This window comes from Pristiophorus japonicus, chromosome 12 (assembly GCF_044704955.1).
Source record: "Pristiophorus japonicus isolate sPriJap1 chromosome 12, sPriJap1.hap1, whole genome shotgun sequence".
Lineage (NCBI taxonomy): Eukaryota > Metazoa > Chordata > Chondrichthyes > Pristiophoridae > Pristiophorus > Pristiophorus japonicus.
In genome coordinates, this window is record NC_091988.1 from 14,126,450 (window position 1) to 14,146,789 (window position 20,340).

At 43.2% G+C, this 20,340-nt stretch overlaps 1 protein-coding gene across 13 annotated transcripts in view; it reads right to left on the reverse strand.

Moving 5' to 3' along the window:
* LOC139277138 (microphthalmia-associated transcription factor-like) overlaps positions 1-20,340 on the reverse strand; it is a 403,865-nt gene that overhangs the window by 271,807 nt on the left and 111,718 nt on the right. For 3 of the 13 annotated variants that reach the window (XM_070895180.1, XM_070895179.1, XM_070895181.1), the window contains one exon: positions 14,576-14,673. The exons of 9 other annotated variants lie outside the window; for them this stretch is intronic. In XM_070895180.1, coding sequence (XP_070751281.1) covers positions 14,576-14,655 — 80 coding nt within the window. In that variant the 5' untranslated portion in view covers positions 14,656-14,673. Of the gene's footprint in view, positions 1-14,575; positions 14,674-18,933; positions 18,969-20,340 lie in introns of those variants that run through there. One more of the 13 variants, XM_070895185.1, reaches the window with a different exon arrangement.

Here is a 20,340-nt window from a genome sequence, read left to right on the forward strand (position 1 = left end):
AAGATTAGTGAAGACAAATGGAGGTCCCTTGCAGTCAGGATCAGGTGAATTTATAACGGGGAACAAAGAAATGGCAGACCAATTGAACAAATACTTTGGTTCTGTCTTCACTAAGGAAGACACAAATAACCTTCCAGAAATACTAGGGGACCGAGGGTGTAGCGAGAAGGAGGAACTAAAGGAAATCCTTCTTAGTCAGGAAATTGTGTTAGGGAAATTGATGAGATTGAAGGCCGATAAATCCCCAGGGCCTGATAGTCTGCATCCCAGTGTACTTCAGGAAGTGGCCCTAGAAATAGTGAATGCATTGGTGGTAATTTTCCAACATTCTATAGACTCTGGATCAGTTCCTATGGATTGAAGGATAGTTAATGTAACACCACTTTTTAAAAAAGAAGGGAGAGAGAAATCAGGGAATTATAGACCGGTTAGCCTGACATCAGTAGTGGGGAAAATATTGGAATCAATTACTAAAGATGTAATAACAGCGCATTTGGAAAGCAGTGACAGGATCAGTCCAAATCAGCATGGATTTTCTAGAATTTTTTGAGGATGTAACTAGCAGAGTGGACAAGGGAGAACCAGTGGAGGTGGTGTATTTAGACTTTCAAAAGGCTTTTGACAAGGTTCCACACAAGAGATTATTGTGCAAAATTAAAACAGATGATATTGGGGCTAATGTATTGATGTGGATAGAGAACTGGTTGGCAGACAGGAAGCAAAGAGTAGGAATTAACGGTTCCTTTTCAGAATGGCAGAAAGTGACTAGTGGGGTACCGCAAGGTTCAGTGCTGGGATCCAAGCTATTTACAATATGCATTAATGTGGACGAAGGAATTGAATGTAATATCTGCAAGTTTGCAGATGACACTAAGCTGGGTGGCAGTGTGAGTTGTGAGGAGGATGCTAAGAGGCTGCAGGGTGACTTGGACAGGTTAGGTGAGTGAGCAAATGCATGGCAGATGCAGTATAATGTAGATAAATGTGAGGTTCCACTTTGGTGGCAAAAACAGGAAGGCAGAATATTATCTGAAGGGTGACAGATTAGGAAAAGGGGAGGTGCAATGAGACCTGGGTGTCATGATACATCAATCATTGAAAGTTGGCATGCAGGTACAGCAGGCGGTGAAGGCGGCAAATGGCATGTTGGCCTTCATAGCGAGAGGATTTGAGTATAGGAGCAGGGAGGACTTACTGCAGTTGTACAGGGCCTTGGTGAGGTCACACCTTGAATATTGTGTATAGTTTTGGTTTCCTAATCTGAGGAAGGACCTTCTTGCTATTGAGGGAGTGCAGCAAAGGTTGATTCCCGGGATAGCAGGACTGACATATGAAGAAAAACTGGATTGACTTGGCTTATATTCACTCCAATTTAGAAGAATGAGAGGGAATCTCATAGAAACATATGAAATTCTGATGAGATTGGATAGGTTAGATACAGGAAGAATGTTCCCGATGTTGGGGAAGTCCAGAACCAGGAGTCACAGTCTAAGGATAAGGGGTAAGCCATTTAGGACTGAGATGAGGAGAAACTTCTTCACTCAGAGAATTGTGAACCTGTGGAATTATCTACCACAGAAAGTTGTTGAGGCCAGTTCGTTAGATATATTGAAAAGGGAGTTAGATGTGGCCCTTATGGCTAAAGGGATCAAGGGGTATGGAGAGAAAGCAGGAATGGGGTACTGAGGTTGCATGATCAGCATGGTGCAGGCTCGAAGGGCCGAATGGCCTGCTCCTGCACCTATTTTCTATGTTTCTATGTAAGATAGAAGCTATAGCAGAGGGCTAAACCAGATATAGTTTGCTCTTCAAAGTGACAAGCAACCTCTTACTCACTGATTTATTTTCAAACACCTATCTGCATTCCTTTTTAACTCTTCACTTGGGTGGGAAGAGAGATTTGTCACCTTCTTTATGGTGAACTGGAAATAGACCACGTTATATTTGTACAAGAAGGAACATGGAAACATAATACTGACAAAACAGGACTGAAATCTTAAAATTGTACAGAAACAACTTGGCAAAGATTTTTTCTGCAGCCCATACAAATAAGCTAATAGTTGAAATTTTAATTCATACATTTAAAATGGAAATTGGAACAATAATGCAAAGTGCAAGTTCCATTGCAGGACGAAAATCTTGGAGCCCACACCAAGCCTCTTTACAATGAGTATCACTGTTCAGCAGCATTATTCATGCTGGTGTATACAACACACATTCAACATTTAAAATGGCTGAAGTGCTTCTGAATGGCAAGATACTAAAGAAACACGAGAAGGGAATGGTCCGAAAGAATCTGCTGGTCATTTAGATTGAGTAAGCAGCTGTCGCTGGCTGTGCAGATGCTGTTTACAAACAAGTTGGGCTTTGCCAGTGAAGGTGACAGCAACACTCACTTTCTGCATCGGTGGTAACTCTCAGACCCAGCTGGTAGAACCATGAAATCAAACAACAATGATTAAATGCACTTCTTTGTTCATCACTGCCTTGCTTGGGGAGCTAGCCACAACAACTGTTTGCTGTGTGTTCCGTCCTCACAGCAACAGATAACCAAACAGAACTCCTTTGATATTGTTAAACTCTCACTAAAAGTGCTCCAATTCCCTTCAAAATATCTGCTCCCAGTGGACACATCTGGGCTGAAAACTGCGGCCTTGCCGAGTACGTACAAAGTGCGCTCGCACCCGGTGCGGCCTCGTGGCGCGCGATGTGCATTCTTTTAACAAATCGCACATAACCCCGCCAGGAAGAACATCCGCGTGGCGGAGATTTGGGCTGTTTGCCCAACGAGTGTCCTTCAAACTCTTACGCCTGTTAAAAGCAGGCATGTAGCTTTCTTTTACCAATGTAAGAGTTTTAAAACACGTGTGTTAGAAAATGTGCGTGCTGCTCAGTGGCCTACAACAATGGTGGCCACAAACAGAATGTGTCTACATGACAAAAATACATCAGTTAAATTGCAACACTCTCAGTCTCATGGAACAAAATGGCAAGTTGATGGTTCTAGCAGAAGCTTACAACATTTCTAGGCCCTTTAATCGGATACAAAAACATTGTGGGCTCAAAGAATTCCAGTCAGAGCATTGCTCCGCACTATGGGGTAGAAAGGTTGGGCTCATTTTCGCTTGCCCCGATCATCGGAACAAATTTTGAAAACAGGTCCTTCAACAGGTTGCCCCGATCATCGGAACAAATTTTGAAAACAGGTCCTTCAACAGGTATTTGACCCCCTCATTGGCATATTCGAGGGCCTAACTCCTGTTTTAGACGCCCGCCTGTGATGCCCAAAAGAAAAGAGCCCCACGAATTCAGCAGTGGGACAAAGATGGGTGGGAAAGCACGTTGTGAGGAGGACACAAAGAATCTGCAAAAGGTTATGACTGGGCAAACATTTGGCAGATGGAGTATAATGTGGGAAAGTGTGAGGTTATCCACTTTTGCAGGAAAAATAAAAAAGCAAATTATTATTTAAGTGGAGAGAGATTACAAAATGCTGCAGTGCATGAAACACAGTAAGTTAGAATGCAGGTACAGCAAGTAATCAGGAAGGCAAATGGAATGTTGGCCTTTATTGCAAGGGGGATAGAGTATAAAAGCAGGGAAGTCCTGCTACAACTATACAGGGTATTGGTGAGGCCACACCTTCAGTTTTGGTCTCGTTATTTAAGGAGGATATACTTGCATTGGAGGCAGTTCAGAGAAAATTCACTCGGTTGATTCCTGAGATGAAGGGATTGTCATGTGAAGAAACTTGAGAAGGTTAGGCCTATACTCATTGTCGGTCAGAAGAATGAGAGGTGATCTTATTGAAACATACAAGCTACTGAGGGGGCTTGACAAGGTAGATGCAGAGAGGATGTTTCCACTCATGAGGGAATCTAGATCTAGGGGGCATAAGTTTAAGAATAAGGGGTCACCCATTTAGAACGGAGATGAGGAGAAATTTCTTCTCAGAGGGTCATAAACATGTGGCATTCTCTGTCCCAGAGAGTTGTGGAGGCAGGGTCATTAATATATTTAAGGTGGAGATGGACAAGATTTTTGAGCGATAAGGGAGTGCAGGGTCATGGGGAGCAGGCAGGGCAGTGGAACTGAGCCCAAGATCAGATCAGCTCTTATTAAATGGCAGAGCAGGCTCGAAGGGCCAAATAGCCGACTTGTGCTCCTATTTCTTATGTCCTTATGTTCTATGCCTATGCAGATTGCCACAGGCCAAATCACTGCTAAATTGGTATGCTTTGCACAACATATGCAAAATAGGCACAACACATCGCAAGTTCAATCCCGTATCTCATTTGTAGTGTATGGATGCCCTTTCATACTAAACTAAAGTAGGTACCATTGGGAACTGGGTTGAAAGTCTTTATTCCTCAATGCTTTCTTCTGCCTCTTGGGTCAAGACAACTGGTGCTGTTTCAAGTGGAGACACAGTGCTCCCTTCAGTGGTTATCATTTGCCTGCAAATTCACACAAATTAAAACTTAACAATCCATTCTGAACCATTCTTCCTCTCCTGATCACTTTGTGCCATTACACATTTGGAAAATATGGAAGTACAGATCTCTGTAATCTACTCCCACAAGGAGTAGATTATGTGAACTTATAAACTTGACTTGGGAAGCAAAAATAAACTATTGTTTTCACAATCTTCCCTGACAAATGGTCAATATCCAAGTTCGTTCTTTTCCGTGACATGCTTGGTTTACATGTTATTGGTTCAGCCAAAACTACAACCAGTTATTGTGCTGTCCATATTAATTATATGCTCTTCTACGACTGCATGAAATCAACCTGTCATTTCTGTAAAATGTAATGAAAATGCCTTTCGGTTTTGCTGCTCTCTCATTAGATAATAAGATTATCAACCAACTTTTTTAAAACTGTCTTTATCTTGAAAAGTTTGAGATATGCACTGTAAAGTAAACACCACTGACATATCTTTGACCCTTCCTTGGCTTGAACAATTATCATCCTATTAACAAATAAATCTAATATAAATCATGTGAGCTCAATCAATCAAGACAAGCTTCCTGTAATGCCGCACCATCAAATTTTTCAATAACTGGTGAAGAGTCACTGGAAGAGTGGAGCTTTTAAAATAGAACACTGTGATAGAAATATAAAATTATGGCTGACAACTTTTATGATCTTGGAGAGCAAAATTTATCTTCTGTAGCAACCATGAAGTTATTTTGACTGGTCGGGTACAGAAAATACGGATTTCACATTATCGGACACAAGTTTACGGATAGCAGATAGCAAGGAATGAATTTAGACCCTGGAGACAAGATGCAGGACTGGTTTAGAGAAGCGGAACTTTAAAATATCCAAAAGATATACAATTGTGGTGAAAAGACTTGCAATTCATTAGTTACAGTGCAGTTGTGCACGTGAAAGATACAAAGTGAGCAGTAATCTGAACAGTTCATTTGATCAACTACAAACCTTTTTTTCGGAACATATTTAATAGTAATACAGTTGCTTTAAATCATTAGAGCTATAATTTAAATGTTACGTTTCACATCGCTGACAGAACCTTTCAAGTAATATAGGCACATTTAGCCCATTAAGATGCCAATGAGAGCTCCAATTTTTGCACTACCTTGTCAAGATTATTTCATACTTTAAACAGTTGTTATTTGTTCAATTGAATAATGTCCATTTTACATATTCGTCATTCACAAACTACCATTGTCCCTTTGGAAAAAAAAACTTTTTTGCTTGGACTTTGCGATAGGAATAGCATTTAAATAATTAAGGCATAATTTACAACAAACATACATCCCTTTGAGGCACAAAAAACCCTCAGGAAAAGTGGACCAACCGTGGCTAACAAGAGAAGTTAAAAATAGTCTTAAATCAAAGGAAGAGGCTTATAACGTTGACAAAAAAGAGCAGTAAGCCTGAGGACTGGGAGGATTTTATAATTCAGCAAAGGAGGACCAAGAAATTGATAAAGACAGGGAAAATAGAATGAGAGTAAACTAGCGAGAGACATAAAAACAGATGATAAAAGCTTCTATAGGTATATAAAAAGGAAAAGATTAGCTTAAGTAAATGTGGGCCCCTTATAGGCTGAGACACGAGAAACTATAATGGGGAATAAAGAAATGGCAAAGAAATTAAACAAATATTTTGTGTCTGTCATCACGGAAGAGGCAAAAAACTTGCTGGAAATAGTGGAGAACCAAGGGTCTAGCGAGAATGAGGAACTGAAAGAAATTGGTATTAGTAAAAAAAAAATAGTGCTGGAGAAATTAATGGGACTGAAAGCCGATAAATCCCCTGGACCTGATGGCCTGCAGCCTAGGGTTTTGAAAGAGATGGCTATGAAAATAACGGATGCATTGGTTGTCATCTTCCAAAATACCATAGGTTCTAGAATGGTTCACGCGGATTGGAAAGTAGCTAATGTAACCTCGCTATTTAAGAAAAGAGGGAGAGAGATAATGGGGAACTATAGACCAATTAGCCTGACATCAGTAGTAGGAAAATGCTAGAATCTATTATTAAGGATGGGTAACAGGACACTTAGAAAATAATAATAGGATTGGGCAGAGTTAACATGGATTTATGAAAGGGAAATCGTGTTTGACAAATCTGTTAAGTTTTTTGAGGTTGTAACTAGTAGAATAGATATGGGGGAACCAGTGGATGTAGTGTATTTGGATTTTCAGAAGGCATTCAATAAGGTGAAACCACACCTGGAATGGTGTGTATTGTTTTAGTCTTCTTACTTAAGGAAGGATATACTTGCCATAGAGGGAGTGTAATGAAGGTTCACCAGACTGTTTCCTGGGATGGAGGGATTGCCCTATGAGGAGTGATTGAGTAGATTGGCCTATATTCTCTAGAGTTTAGGAGAATGAGAAGTGATCTCATTGAAACATGCAAAATTCTTACAGGGCTTGACAGGATAGATTCAGGGAGCAGGTTTCCCCTGGTTGGAGAGTCTAGAACCAGGGGTCAGTCTCAGAATAAGGAATTGGCCATTTAACACAGAGATGAGGAGAAATTTCTTCACTCAAAGAGTTGTGAATCTTTGGAATTCTATACCCCAGGGGGCTGTGGAAGCTCAGTATAGTCAAGACAGAGATCAATAGATTTTTGGATATTAAGGGAATCAAGGGATATGGGGATAGTGCAGGAAAGTGGAGTTGAGGGAGATGATCAGCCATGATCTCATTGAATGACAGAGCAGACTAGAGGGGCCGAATGGCCTACTCCTGCTCCTATTTCTTATGTTCTAATGTTGAGGTCATCAGCTCACCGTTATAATGGAGTAAATCAGACAGCAACTTCTGGCGTCCTCACATGTGCAGTAAAATGTGGAAATCCAAAAGTTGCTGTCAGAGAAACCCCTGCTACTCCAACAGGGTGTGCTGTAACAGTCCTCACCATTAGACTCAGCACTCAAATCAGTGCAATGGTGTGAGGTTGGGGTACTGGTCCACTAGATCCCCACTAAGATGCCAGAAAAAGTTGCATTCAAGAATAAGTGAGTTTTTACTGGTGTAATAAGTGATTATTACTGCCAAACAACCTGGAAAATAGGTTTTATAAGCATGAAGCCTCATTCCCTCAGAAGTTCATTAGTGTTAAAGATTTTTTTTTAATTAAATTTTTTTTTTAAACTTTTTCTCTGTCTCTTTTACCTCTCTCTTAATCCCATCTATCTTTCCTAATCTTTAATTCGCTTTCTGCACCTGATTTAAAGCTAATTTATATTTCCTGCGTTATACTTTCTGGTTTAGACTCTGCATGTCTTAGTGTGGATGCTTCAATCTGATTGGTTGAAGAGCCACACTGTTTCTTGGCCTGCTCACAGATGAACTGTAGGGGGCGCTGCTCTGAGAAAGCTTTGTGGGAAGCTATCAAAGAGGTGAATAGCAAGCACTGTTCCTTCGCCGCTGACTGCAAAATCCGGGCAATTCTCTCAGGCATAAGACAAAAATGCTCACACATATATCAAATGCATTTAGGAGAAGCTGGATAGACACATGAGGGAGAAAGGAAGAGAAGGATATGTTGATGGGGTTAGCTGAAGAAGGGTGAGATAACGTTTGTGTGCAGCATAAACAGTGGCATGGACCTGTTGATCCGAATGGCCTGTGTCTGTGGGTGAATACTATGTAATAAATATGCATCATCTTAGAGATATGTTTTCCGACCTACTTTAAAGATTTGTTTTAGCAATGTGGTTAACTTCTTTATTTTTTTTTAAGCAGGGATATGGTTATGATAAATTAATCACAGTTCTAATGAAGGCTAATACACCCGAACATTATCTTTCCTCTTTATCGATGCTGATGTTCAGAAATTTCTGTTTTTGTTTCAAATCACAGCACAATAATTCCAATCTCTTCTACTGTTCTGGCTATTAAAGATTAGAGCAAAAGCTTTCAGTTTGAGTATTATAGCTAGCTGCTTTACTAAGTGTTCATTGTATTCACCATCAGAAAATTACCACTTGTAATGAAGTTGCCTTCTCGTGTTCATATGCTATGACAAAAATTAAAACTTACGTTGTTGAATACTTAAAAATGAAAACACCCCTTTCCAAATAAAATCGACCCATTTGCAGTGAGCCCACTGAAACAGTCCAAATCCAGAAAAATTTCTCTCTCTGGTAACCTCCTCCCAGTGTAACAAGTTCAACCAGCATTGGCACAGTTCTAGATCTTTGTTGCACCATTTATTTCTAGTTCCTCAAATCCTTTAAAAATAAGTTTTGGGAGGTAGGGTTTGAATGTGAATTCCAAGGTCATGACTTGTGAATGATGCCTGAATACACCCATTAAGCCCAATCCATTTATGTTGGCAGGGTTTATGTCAGTTAGAGCCAGCCAGACTCTATAACCATGAAGAATATTTCCTACTAGTTGAGCTTGTTTTTGGTAGAGCAATGTTACCTGAAAGATTTCTCTAAATTTTCACTGCGTGCTGTATAGATCTGCCAAACTGTACACTCTGACCTCAAACTTGGACAACAATTTTAACCTTGCATTCATACTGGTATTTCTTCTGAGAAACTAGTACAAAATCTGTGTTCTTATTTCTACCCCATAATTGCCTGTCTCCCTGACAATAAAATACACAACTGAGGTCATGCTTAGCATTTATTAGAAGACAGCAAGAGTTTTAAATTCACATGATTTGCACTATTGAACAAGCATTTCTGGTCTCTGCTGGCTGCAGAGTATGACATGAATAGGGCCAAGGAGTAGATTTTTGACAGGAAGCCAGTATTTGCAGAAACAGGGTATGGAAAATCATCTGCAGAATAACATAGGCTAGAGAAGTGACCGTGAGCAGTAAAAGAGCCAACAGCGAAGTTCCACCAGTGGAATATATGGATCTCCCAGATTGACCACTTCACACGACTTTTTTTTAAATCAGTTCGTTTAAAAAGGTCAGGATTAAAACAGAAAATGCTGGAGATACTCAGCAGGTCAGGAAGCATCTGTGGAAGCAGAAACAGAGTTAACATTTCAGGTCGATGACTTGATTGATCAGAAACATTAACTTTGTTTGTCTCTCCACAGATGTTGCCTGACCTGCTGAGTATTTCCAGCATTTTCTGTTGTTATTTCAGAGTTCCAGCATCCGCGGTATTTTGCTTTTGTATCAGGATCAAAACTATTCCTCGTGTCACAATTTACTGCTATAATTTCGATTATTTCATGTCTGATTGAGCAGTTTGCAAAATAAAAACACACAACTTAATGATTACACGATGGTGTTGCTCTGTGCTGAACCGGTCAGCACAGAAGAATTGTTTGGTGAGGACACAATCCAAGACTGATGCAGAAAGAAGACTTGAAATTAAGACAAGCCTTCATGCAAAAGCAATTAATTCTGTCAAAAAAGAATTGACAAATTGTATAATAGTGCTCAAGTTAGTCTAAAATGATAGGTATTCTATGGGACACAATGATACCCAACCAAATCCACCCTAAACAGGCAGGAGGCTGTTTAAATATGCAACTAGGTGTCAGCTTTGAATCAGTGGTCACACTCTCAACAGCCGAGTCAGAAGGTTGTGGGTTCAAGCCACACTCCAGAAAATTGAGCACATAATCCAGGCTGTCACTTCTGTGAGGGTGTTCCGGACTCTCGAAGGTGCTGCCTTTCAGATGAGAATAGGAGCAGGGGTGTTCTCCTGGTGTCCTGGCCACATTTATCTTTCAACCAACACCTAAAACTAGATGATCTGGTCACCTATTTAACTGCTGAGTTTGGGAGCAGATTGGCCACCACGATTCCTGTCACGTATCCAACCAGCATTGTAACCCATGTATAAACTGACCTAAGTTGTACACCGTGAGAACACTGGCCACCTTAGGTGGGAGACACTCCTAACCTGGACCTTCTGGTATAAAAGGGGAAGCTCCACCCACCTTCATCACTTGAGTGCTAAGGAATAAAGGACAAGTCACAGACTGACCTTCTCTCAAGCATGGGCCTCGTGTGCATTTATACTGTGTAGTAAGGACGTATCAATGGCGACAAGAAACTGGGATTTAAACCACGCGAGCATGGCCACTAGCAGAACAGACGAGAGATACTGTGTTAAGGAATGGTTGGGACAGAGATTCAACATTGTTAAAGCAGCACACAGTTCTCCAGGCAGACAAGGGCAGTCAGGCATGCCCCAACATGTAGTCGAACCCAGAGGGGGAGTTCGACAGAGACAATGGCAAGCTGAACAGCGATTCACGCCATTGCAAGGGACAATGCGGCCAGTAATGGGGCCATCAACACCTGTTAATGGTGCACTCAAGGACAATAACAGGGGTAGTCAGGGACGATCGACTGGCAAGGGACCTTTTGTTTCAAACCGCAACTCATGCTGGAGGCGTGGAGGCATACATTCAGCCGGAGTTTGCAGAGATGAGCAAAATACCTGCAGAAATTGCAGAAATGGACACTGGGGAAAATCGCTGGAAGCTGAAGTTCAGCGAGTTCATGTGGAGCACGTATACAGTTCATACACCAGGACGCCACCGATAATGATGAAAGTGCTCCTCAATGGCATCCCAGTATCAATGGAGTTAGACACAGGTGCCAGCCAGTCCCTGATGGGTATCAAACAGTTCAAAAAGTTGTGGGCATCCAAGGCCAGGAGGCCAAAATTATCGCCGATTGACGCACAGCTACGGACTTACACAAAGCAGATCATTCCGGTGCTAGGCAGCGCCACAGTAGTCGTGACCCACAAAGATTCGGAGAACAGGTTGCCACTCTGGATTGTCCCAGGGGACGGTCCCGCACTGCTGGGGAGGAGTTGGCTTGCTGTCATGAACTGGAAATGGGGCGATGTCAATGCAATTTCCTCTGTGGAGCGAGTATCATGCTCACAGGTCCTGGACAAATTTGACTCATTATTTCAACCCGGCATTGGCACTTTCATGGGGGCCAAGGTAGTGATTCACATAAACCCGGACACCAGACCAGTACACCAAGGCCAGAGCGGTGCCGTACGTGATGCGGGAAAAGATAGAAGGCGAATTGGACTGCCTGTTGAGGGAAGGCATCATCTCGCCAGTCGAATTCAGTGACTGGGCGAGCCCGATGTGCTCAAGGCGGATGGGTCGGTCAGGATATGTGCCGATTACAAGGCCACCATCAATCGGGTGTCACTCCAAGACCAGTACCCGCTACCGAGAGCGGAGGACCTCTGTGCGACGCTATCCGGTGGCAAACATTTTTCAAAATTGGACCTGACCTCAGCTTACATGACCCAGGAGCTGGCGAGTGAGTCGAAGAAACTGACCACCATCACGACACACAAGGGGTTGTTTGAGTACAACAGATGTCCGTTCGGGATTCGCTCGGCCGCCGCGATCTTCCAACGAAATATGGAAAGCCTCCTCAAGTCGATTCCAGGGACGGTGGTTTTTCAGTATGACATCCTCATTATGGGTTACGATACTGAAGAACACCTCCACAACCTGGAGGAGGTGCTACACAGACTGGACCGGGTAGGTCTGCGACTGAAAAAGGCGAAGTGCGTCTTCCTAGCTCCAGAGGTAGAATTCCTGGGGATGAGGGTCGTAGCAGACGGGATCAGTCCTACTGCATCCAAGACAGAAGCGATCCAGAGAGCACCCAGACCCCGTAACACAACGGAGCTGCGTTCGTTCCTGGGGCTCCTGAACTATTTTGGTAACTTCCTTCCCAAATTGAGCACGCTGCTAGAGCCGCTACACGTGCTCCAACACAAAGGTCGCGAATGGATCTGGGGGGACAGCCAGGAAAGGGCTTTTAATAGAGCACGCAATTTGTTATGTTCCAACAATCTGTTAATGCTATATGACCCATGTAAGAAACTTGTGTTAACGTGCGATGCGTCGTCCTATGGTGTCGGGTGTGTGTTGCAGCATGTCAATGCCAAGGGTCAGTAACAGCCGGTAGCTTATGTCTCCAGGAGTCTGTCCCAGGCAGAAAGGGGCTACGGGATGGTAGAAAAGGAGGCGCTCGCATGTGTATATGCGGTAAAGAAAATGCACCAGTACCTGTTTGGCAGGAAATTTGAGCTGGAGACAGATCACAAACCCCTAACGTCCCTTTTGGCCGACAACAAGGCCATAAATGCAAACGCATCGGCCCGCATACAGAGGTGGGCACTCACGTTAGCTGCCTATGACTACACAATTCGGCACAGACCGGGCACCGAAAACTGCGCCGATGCACTCAGCAGGCTCCCACTAGCCACCACTGAGGGGGCTACCGAGCATGGTGCTGAGATGGTCATGGCTGTTGAAGCTTTCGGAAGCGAAGGCTCACCCGTGACAGCCCGTCAGATTAAAGTCTGGACAAATAGAGACCCGCTATTGTCTCTAGTCAAGAAATGTGTCCTGAATGGGGACTGGGCAGCCACGTACAGGGCATGCCTTGAGAAATTTAAACCATTTCACAGGCGCAAGGATGAACTCTCGATTCAGGCCGATTGCCTACTGTGGGGAAACCGTGTAGTCATGCCCCAGATGGCTAGAGAGGTGTTCATCAGAGAACTCCACAATGGGCACCCGGGCATTGTCACGATGAAGGCAATTGCCAGGTCACACGTTTGGTGGCCAGGGATAGACGCAGATCTGGAACTTTGTGTTCGCAGGTGCAACACGTGTGCCCAGCTGGGCCATGCACCCAGGGAAGCCCCCCTTAGCCCCTGGCCATGGCCCGCCAAGCCTTGGTCACGCATCCATGTGGACTACGCAGGTCCTTTCATGGGGAAAATGTTTTTGGTTGTAGTAGACGCCTACTCCAAATGGATCGAGTGTGACATTTTAAATTCAAGCACATCCTCTGCCACGATAGAAAGTCTACGGGCAATGTTCGCCGCCCACGGTCTACCGGACATCTTGGTCAGCGACAATGGCCCGTGCTTCACAAGCACTGATTTCCAGGACTTCATGGCAGGCAATGGAATTAACCATGTTAGAACAGCATCGTTCAAGCCGGCCTCAAACGGCCAGGCAGAACGAGCAGTGCAGATAATCAAACAGGGGATGCTCAGATTCCAAGGGGGTTCCCTACAAACCCGCTTATCACGCCTCCTGTTGGCCTATAGATCCCGACCACACTCGCTCACAGGGGTTCCACCCACAGAGCTACTAATGAAAAGGACGCTCAAAATCAGGTTATCCCTTATACACCCCACCATGAAAGAAATTGTCGAGAGCAGGCGCCAGTCACAATATCACTACCATGACAGGAATGCGAGAGCGCGATGTATTGATGTAAATGATCCTGTTTTTGTCCTCAACTACGCTGCAGGGCCCAAATGGCTCACAGGCACTGTGATTGCCAAAGAGGGAAATAGGATTCTGGTAGTTAAACTTACCAATGGACAAATCTGCCGCAAACATGTGGATCAAACAAAAAGGAGGTTCAGCAACCCAATAGAAGAAGCAGAGGAAGAACACGATATAGAGTTCACTCCACCACAGGTGACCGAACACCGAACCAAAGGGAGGAGAGCCCAGTCACTGTGGGCAGTCCGGACAGGCCTGAGGCACCGCAAACAGCAGACACTCAGGCCAGCGCCCAACAAACGGAGCCCCAACTCAGGCGCTCTACAAGGGAGCGTAAACCACCAGAGAGACTCAACCTGTGATCCCAATAAGACTTTGCGGGGGGAGGTGATGTCATGTATTCAACCAACATTGTAACCCATGTATAAAGTGACCTAAGTTGTACACCGTGAGAACACTGACCACTAGGTGGGAGACACTCCTAACCTGGACCTTCAGGTATAAAAGGGGAAGCTCCACCCACCTTCATCACTTGAGTGCTAAGGAATAAAGGACAGGTCACAGACTGACCTTCTCTCAAGCATGGGCCTCTTGTGCATTTATACTGTGTAGTAAGGACGTATCAATTCCGACATTACAACAGCAACTACACTTTATAAAAAGTACTTATTAATTGGCTGTAAAGCAGTTCAGGACGTACTGAGGTCCTGAAAAATGTTATGCAAATGATGATTTTCCGCCACACCAAACTAGCGAGCTGCAGCAGTGCACTGTTTGGCATCTGTAACTTGGCAATAAATGTTAAATGAGGCCCAAACCTGAAAATGGACCAAGCCTTCAGACTGTGGCCATGGGCGGGCTCCACTAGCACATTGACGGTATCGCAAATCTCCCTCATAGTTTCTTTCTATGTTGTCTGTGAAATATCAAAGCAGAAATTCACCATAAAATATGAGTATTAACAATCTGCGTGAGATCACCAGCGGCAGGTCGGGGCGATAAATGGAGCGGAGGTGGGCGGCCAGGGAGCAGCGTGGAGGCATACTACTCCAGGGAGCAGCGCAAACTGGTGCAGGAGGGCGACGGCAGCGAAGTGTGATGTCATTAAGGTCCAGGTCGGTGATTGGAGCGTAAGCAGATACAGCAGGAGCGGCGAGATTGGGGCGAAGGAGCGGCGAGAGATTGTGGAGGGACATGATCGGGGCCTAGGGGAGGTGTGAGTTCAGGGCCAGGGGCAGCACGGGCCAGCCCACACTGCGATGTGTGCGCACTAGGTCCGTGCAGCAGAGCTGGTCTCCAGTCGTCTTGGTTAACCCTTGCCACTGGACCAAGACCCAGCTCTGTCAAGCCCGTGTGGTGGCTGGTGTGCAGCGACCACCCCACGTTAAAAAAATCAATCACAGGCATCTTCCACCCTTCAGGATGCAGTTCGGGTACTTCATTCGAAACACCTGTGAACTCATCCTTTTTTTGGCGTGGAAGCAAGTCATCCTCGTTTCGAGGGACTGCCTATGATGATGACATTGAAGTTCCCCTTTAAATGTTATTTTGATATTCCACATACCACTTACTGCTTCTAAATCAGCCTCAATATATTAAAATTAATGGTCCATTGATTTTAATATGCACAAAGTTATTGGAAACTTCTCAAAGCTTTTTGTTTTAAACGTGTGCTCAATGAAGGATTGGGCAGTATCCTACTTCAGGATTCACCAGAAATTGAGTATTTTCCCACTCTCTGTATTGTAATAGGATCAAACATTCTTCTATCCAATGAGTTGACTAGGATGAAATGTAAGGCTATCCCTAACATTACGCTCAATATGTACTTTAAACTTTAAGTAAACTACCCCCCCCACCCCAAAATTGGACATTTTCATTTCCTGAATTCTTATGGCCTCGTTCAGAAGGAATACTGGATCAGTCAGTCTATATGAATTCTGATAAGCTTTTACTGAAAAATGATTATTGCTTTACTAAAACACAAAACACATTTTTATAGTACAACCTGCAGCCATAATTCCACCAAACAAACATACAAATAATTGTTGTAAACACTTTCCAATGTTCCTATCAGTACCAAAAAGGTAAACCATTTCTCTCATTTTTTAAATCTTTGATTTTGTACAAAACATGCACACACTACTTTTCAAATCAAAATCTATGCCTGGGAAAATTAAAATATTTCTGTTAATATATGTGAAAATACTTGACTAGCAAACATAAACCACAGTGAGTCATTTGAATACATTTTTACGAGCAAAACAATTGTTTCACGGAACCTTGTTATAGTAAGAGTACAGAAATACTGCTAAATGGTATTCCAACCAGTAAAAATTACTCTCAGGAAAGATTTCTATTGCAACCCTTAAATTTGGACGGATGTTCAGTTCCAGTTATACAACAGACTGATTTCAGTAGAGTGTGATGTGCAGCTGGTAGAACAAAGTTATACTGCCAACTGTACTTGATACTGAGCATTGCACATGCATGCCTGGATGGGTGCGTGGAGCTCTGCTCTCTAGGTGCCTTCTTTTGAAAGAGTAGAAGCTGCATGCACTGTCTCTTAACACAGAAAACATTAAAACCATTGAAAAATAAGCTTATGAAGTGTTCACCATCATTGGCAGTCCCTCGTATCGAGGATGACTTGCTTCTACGCCAAAAAGGGATGAATTCACAGGTGTTTCAATGAAGGACCCAATATTCCAGGTCCTGAACTGCATTTTGAAGGGTGGAAGATGGTTGCACACCAGCCACCACACGGGCTTGACAGAGCTAGGTCTTGTTCCAGTGGCAAGGATTAACCAGGGCGACTGGAGACCTGCTCTACTGCACGTACCTAGTGCGCGCAAATATCGCCGTGTGGGCTGGCCCTTGCTGCCCCTGGGCCCTCGCCTCTCCTGGGCCCCAATCTCGTCGCTCCTGCGCCCCAACCTTGCCGCTCCACATTACAACAGTGACTACACTCCAAAAGCACTTCACCAACTGCAAAGTGCCCCGAGACATCCGGTGATCGCGAAAGGTGCCATATATTCAGCAGGTGCAGTAAACAGCCAGAATAGTGTATTGCGCTAGCCTGGTAATATACTGTATCTGCATGTGATCTTGAGCTGTTGTAAAATAAGTTCTTAAGTGAATTGTTTATTTTAAAAAGGTCAATTTACCATTTTTTTTTAAATTTGCAAAAAAAAGTTTTAAACATCGACACCCAGACTTCTTAATGCAGCCGCTTGTAGTTACTTCCACCCAGTTTAAAATTCAGCTGGAGAGACAGATGACCTGATGAGCCTGTCGTATCTGTCACTGAATTACTGCTGCCTAGAAAAACAGCATCAGACTGCAGGCGGGCAGGAACACACAGCTGCCTGAGCACACCCACCTCTGAAATGCACACTTCATCTGGGTAGCCATTTATTTGTTTGTAAACATTGTAATTGGCTAACAAAAATAGGCAGTTCGAAACAAGTTTTTAGGAAAAGTCAGAAAACACCTTGTTCTATGCAAATAAAGGACTAACTATTAAATGCTGGTAAAAGTGTATTTCTAGTTCTACACGTGATTATGAAAGGGAGGGGGGAGGGGAAGGGAAGGGGCCTTTCATGACCATCGGACGTCCCAAAGCACTTTACAGCCAATGAAGTACTTTTGGAGAAGGATACTTGAACAGGGACAAATATTGGCCAGGACACCAGGGACATCTCCCCTGCTCTTCTTTGAAATAGTGCCATGGGATCGTTGACATCCACCTGAGTGCAGACGGGGCCTCGGTTTAACATCTCATCCGAAAGAAGGCACCTCCGACAGCGCAGCACTCCCTCAGTACTGCACTGGAGTGTCAGCCGAGATTTTTGTGCTCAAGTCTCTGGAGTGGGACTTGAATCCACAACCTGCTGACTCAGAGGCGGGAGTGCTACCCACTGAGCCACAGCTGACACTAGTATTCCAAAACACAAATGTTATTTATACATAGCAAAAGTTATCCAGCATTCATCTTCGGAAGGCTGGAATACGATTTGATCTCCATTGATTTGAACATTGGCCTTTCAAAAATAGTGATTAACTACTCATTCATACTTAAAAACTAATCACAGTATTTATTCAGTTACTTTATAGGTTTCCTGTTTATTCGTAGTGCAAGGTATATGGAGAAATTGTCCAAATGTTCACGATCGTTTCAAAACAAATAAATGAAAGCAATGATTAGAGACCAAAAGTTTCTTGTTTGATTGGAGCCAAAATATTTTAAAAGGGCAAAAAAAGATAATTGTTTGACAGAAGAAAGCTACATAGCAACTAACTTAGTGGAACTAATGCAAAGAAGTAAAGAAACTTCTTTGTTCCGTGTTTAGAATTGGCAAATTTTGAGATGACTAAGCTAATTCTTTACATTAAGCAAGTTTCTTTCACTTCCAGAAAAAAAGCAAGCTTATAAGCAAAAATGCTGAAGATTACTGCAGTTCAAAGATAGTCACTGCAAATAATTTAAATCACAGTATGGTGCCTTAGCATTCATATGAAATGTTTTCACAGATTATTAACACTGTCGCAAATTCAAGGTGATTTCTGTATTCAAGATTAATGAACCATCGAATCAAACACTTCACCGCTCTGGACACAAAGTACAATGATGTGATAAGTGACTTGAGGACATTATCACCCCAATGATCTGCTGCTACAAACTTTTTACGGTTAATATATTTGTAAAAACACACAACTGCTTATGACATATACTGCACCTCATAATGGCAAACAGGATTCAAACTAAGTGGTTGAAGCAGGTAGTCCCGCCCGAGGACTTAATGTTGAAACTTGTAATACAGTATTTTAGAAAAAAAAATGAATTAAGTACATGGATTTATGCCACTAACTTAATAGTTTATCTTTAACTATGAAGTTTTCATTTTAGGAGGCTCTGCCTTCCGTGTGGAGCCTCGTTAGGCAGGAGAGCAGGTTGGAAATAGGGCTGTAACACTATCCGACTAATACTGCAACCTACGCTCCTGTCTAGCGAGTCTCCACATCAAGAGAACAGCATTACAAAATGATTTCTCTCAGTTTTTAGTCATTATTTGAGTTGAATATATGAATATATTTATTTTTAAAGAAAGAACTTGCATTTATATAGAGCTTTTCACATGCTCAGGGTCCCACAAACAGCAATGTCATAAATTACCAGTTCATCTGTTCTTTGCGGTATTACTTGAGCAATGAATGTTGTCCAAAACACTGGGAGAATTCCCCTGCTCTTCTTTGGGTGCTATAGGTTCTTTTATGTCGACCTGAACAGGCAGACAAGACTGAAGTTTAATGTCTCATCCACTAACAGTGCAGTGAGTACTGCACTGAAGTATCAGCCGAGATTATGCATTCTGGCCCTGCAGTGGGGTTTCAACTCACAGCCGTCAGTGAGAGGCCAGAGTGCTCCCACTGTAACATGGTTTTTATATAGTAAGAGAAATGTTATGATGTTGACATTATATACAACAACTTCCTACAAAAACTTGACTGGCGAGGGTGGAGATGCTATAATTTTCAGTGTCCCTGGACTATGGAGAAGGGGCAAGGGTGGATGGGAAATTAGTCAGGATTCTTTGTTGCTGATCAAAAGTTGCTTCAGGATAAAAATCTAGACAGGCTGTGATTCTCCCCCATCATGTTTGAATAACTGGCCAAAAGTACAAGAGGTTTCAAATACAATTTATACAGGTTTTGGAGAGGAGCACCCTCCTACAAAATCCTCGATAGGTCTAATTCTATCAGCGAAGTTACATTGATTTGTTGACTCTTATCAAACTGTCTCTGAATGGTATATGCAATTGCCCATCTTCTATGGTGTTGTTCCATGACTTGCACTTTGCCACAGTATAATAGACACCTAAACTCGCTTCCTTATCTCTTCCTCAGAGACTCCTGATCAACAACTGCTGATTTTGCTGTTTAAGTATTACAGAGGTTATGGGTTCAGTTTAATGTGTTATACATTTGTGCTAAACCTACATAAGCAAGTGTTACATACATAGGCAATTATACAGACCCTCCTAATACTGATAAGTTCACTATCTTCAGCATAATTCTGACCATCTACTTGTAACTCTAACAATTTATCCCTTACACGAGCCAAAGGTGGGCAGTGGAAATGTTACAAGGACATCCTCAGAGCCTCCCTGATAAAGTGCAACATCCCCACTGACACCTGGGAGTCCCTGGCCAAAGACCGCCCTAAGTGGAGGAAGTGCATCTGAGAGGACGCTGAGCACCTCTAATCTCCTCGCCGAGAGCATGCAGAAATCAAGCGCAGGCAGCGGAAAGAGCGTGCGGCAAACCAGTCCCACCCACCCCTTCCCTCAACGACTATCTGTCCCACCTGTGACAGAGACTGTGGTTCTCGTATTGGACTGTTCAGCCACCTAAGAAACATAGAAACATAGAAAATAGGTGCAGGAGTAGGCCATTCGGCACTTCGAGCCTGCACCATCATTCAATAACATCACGGCTGATCATTCCCTCAGTACCACTTTCATAGAAACATAGAAACATAGAAAATAGGTGCAGGAGTAGGCCATTCGGCCCTTCTAGCCTG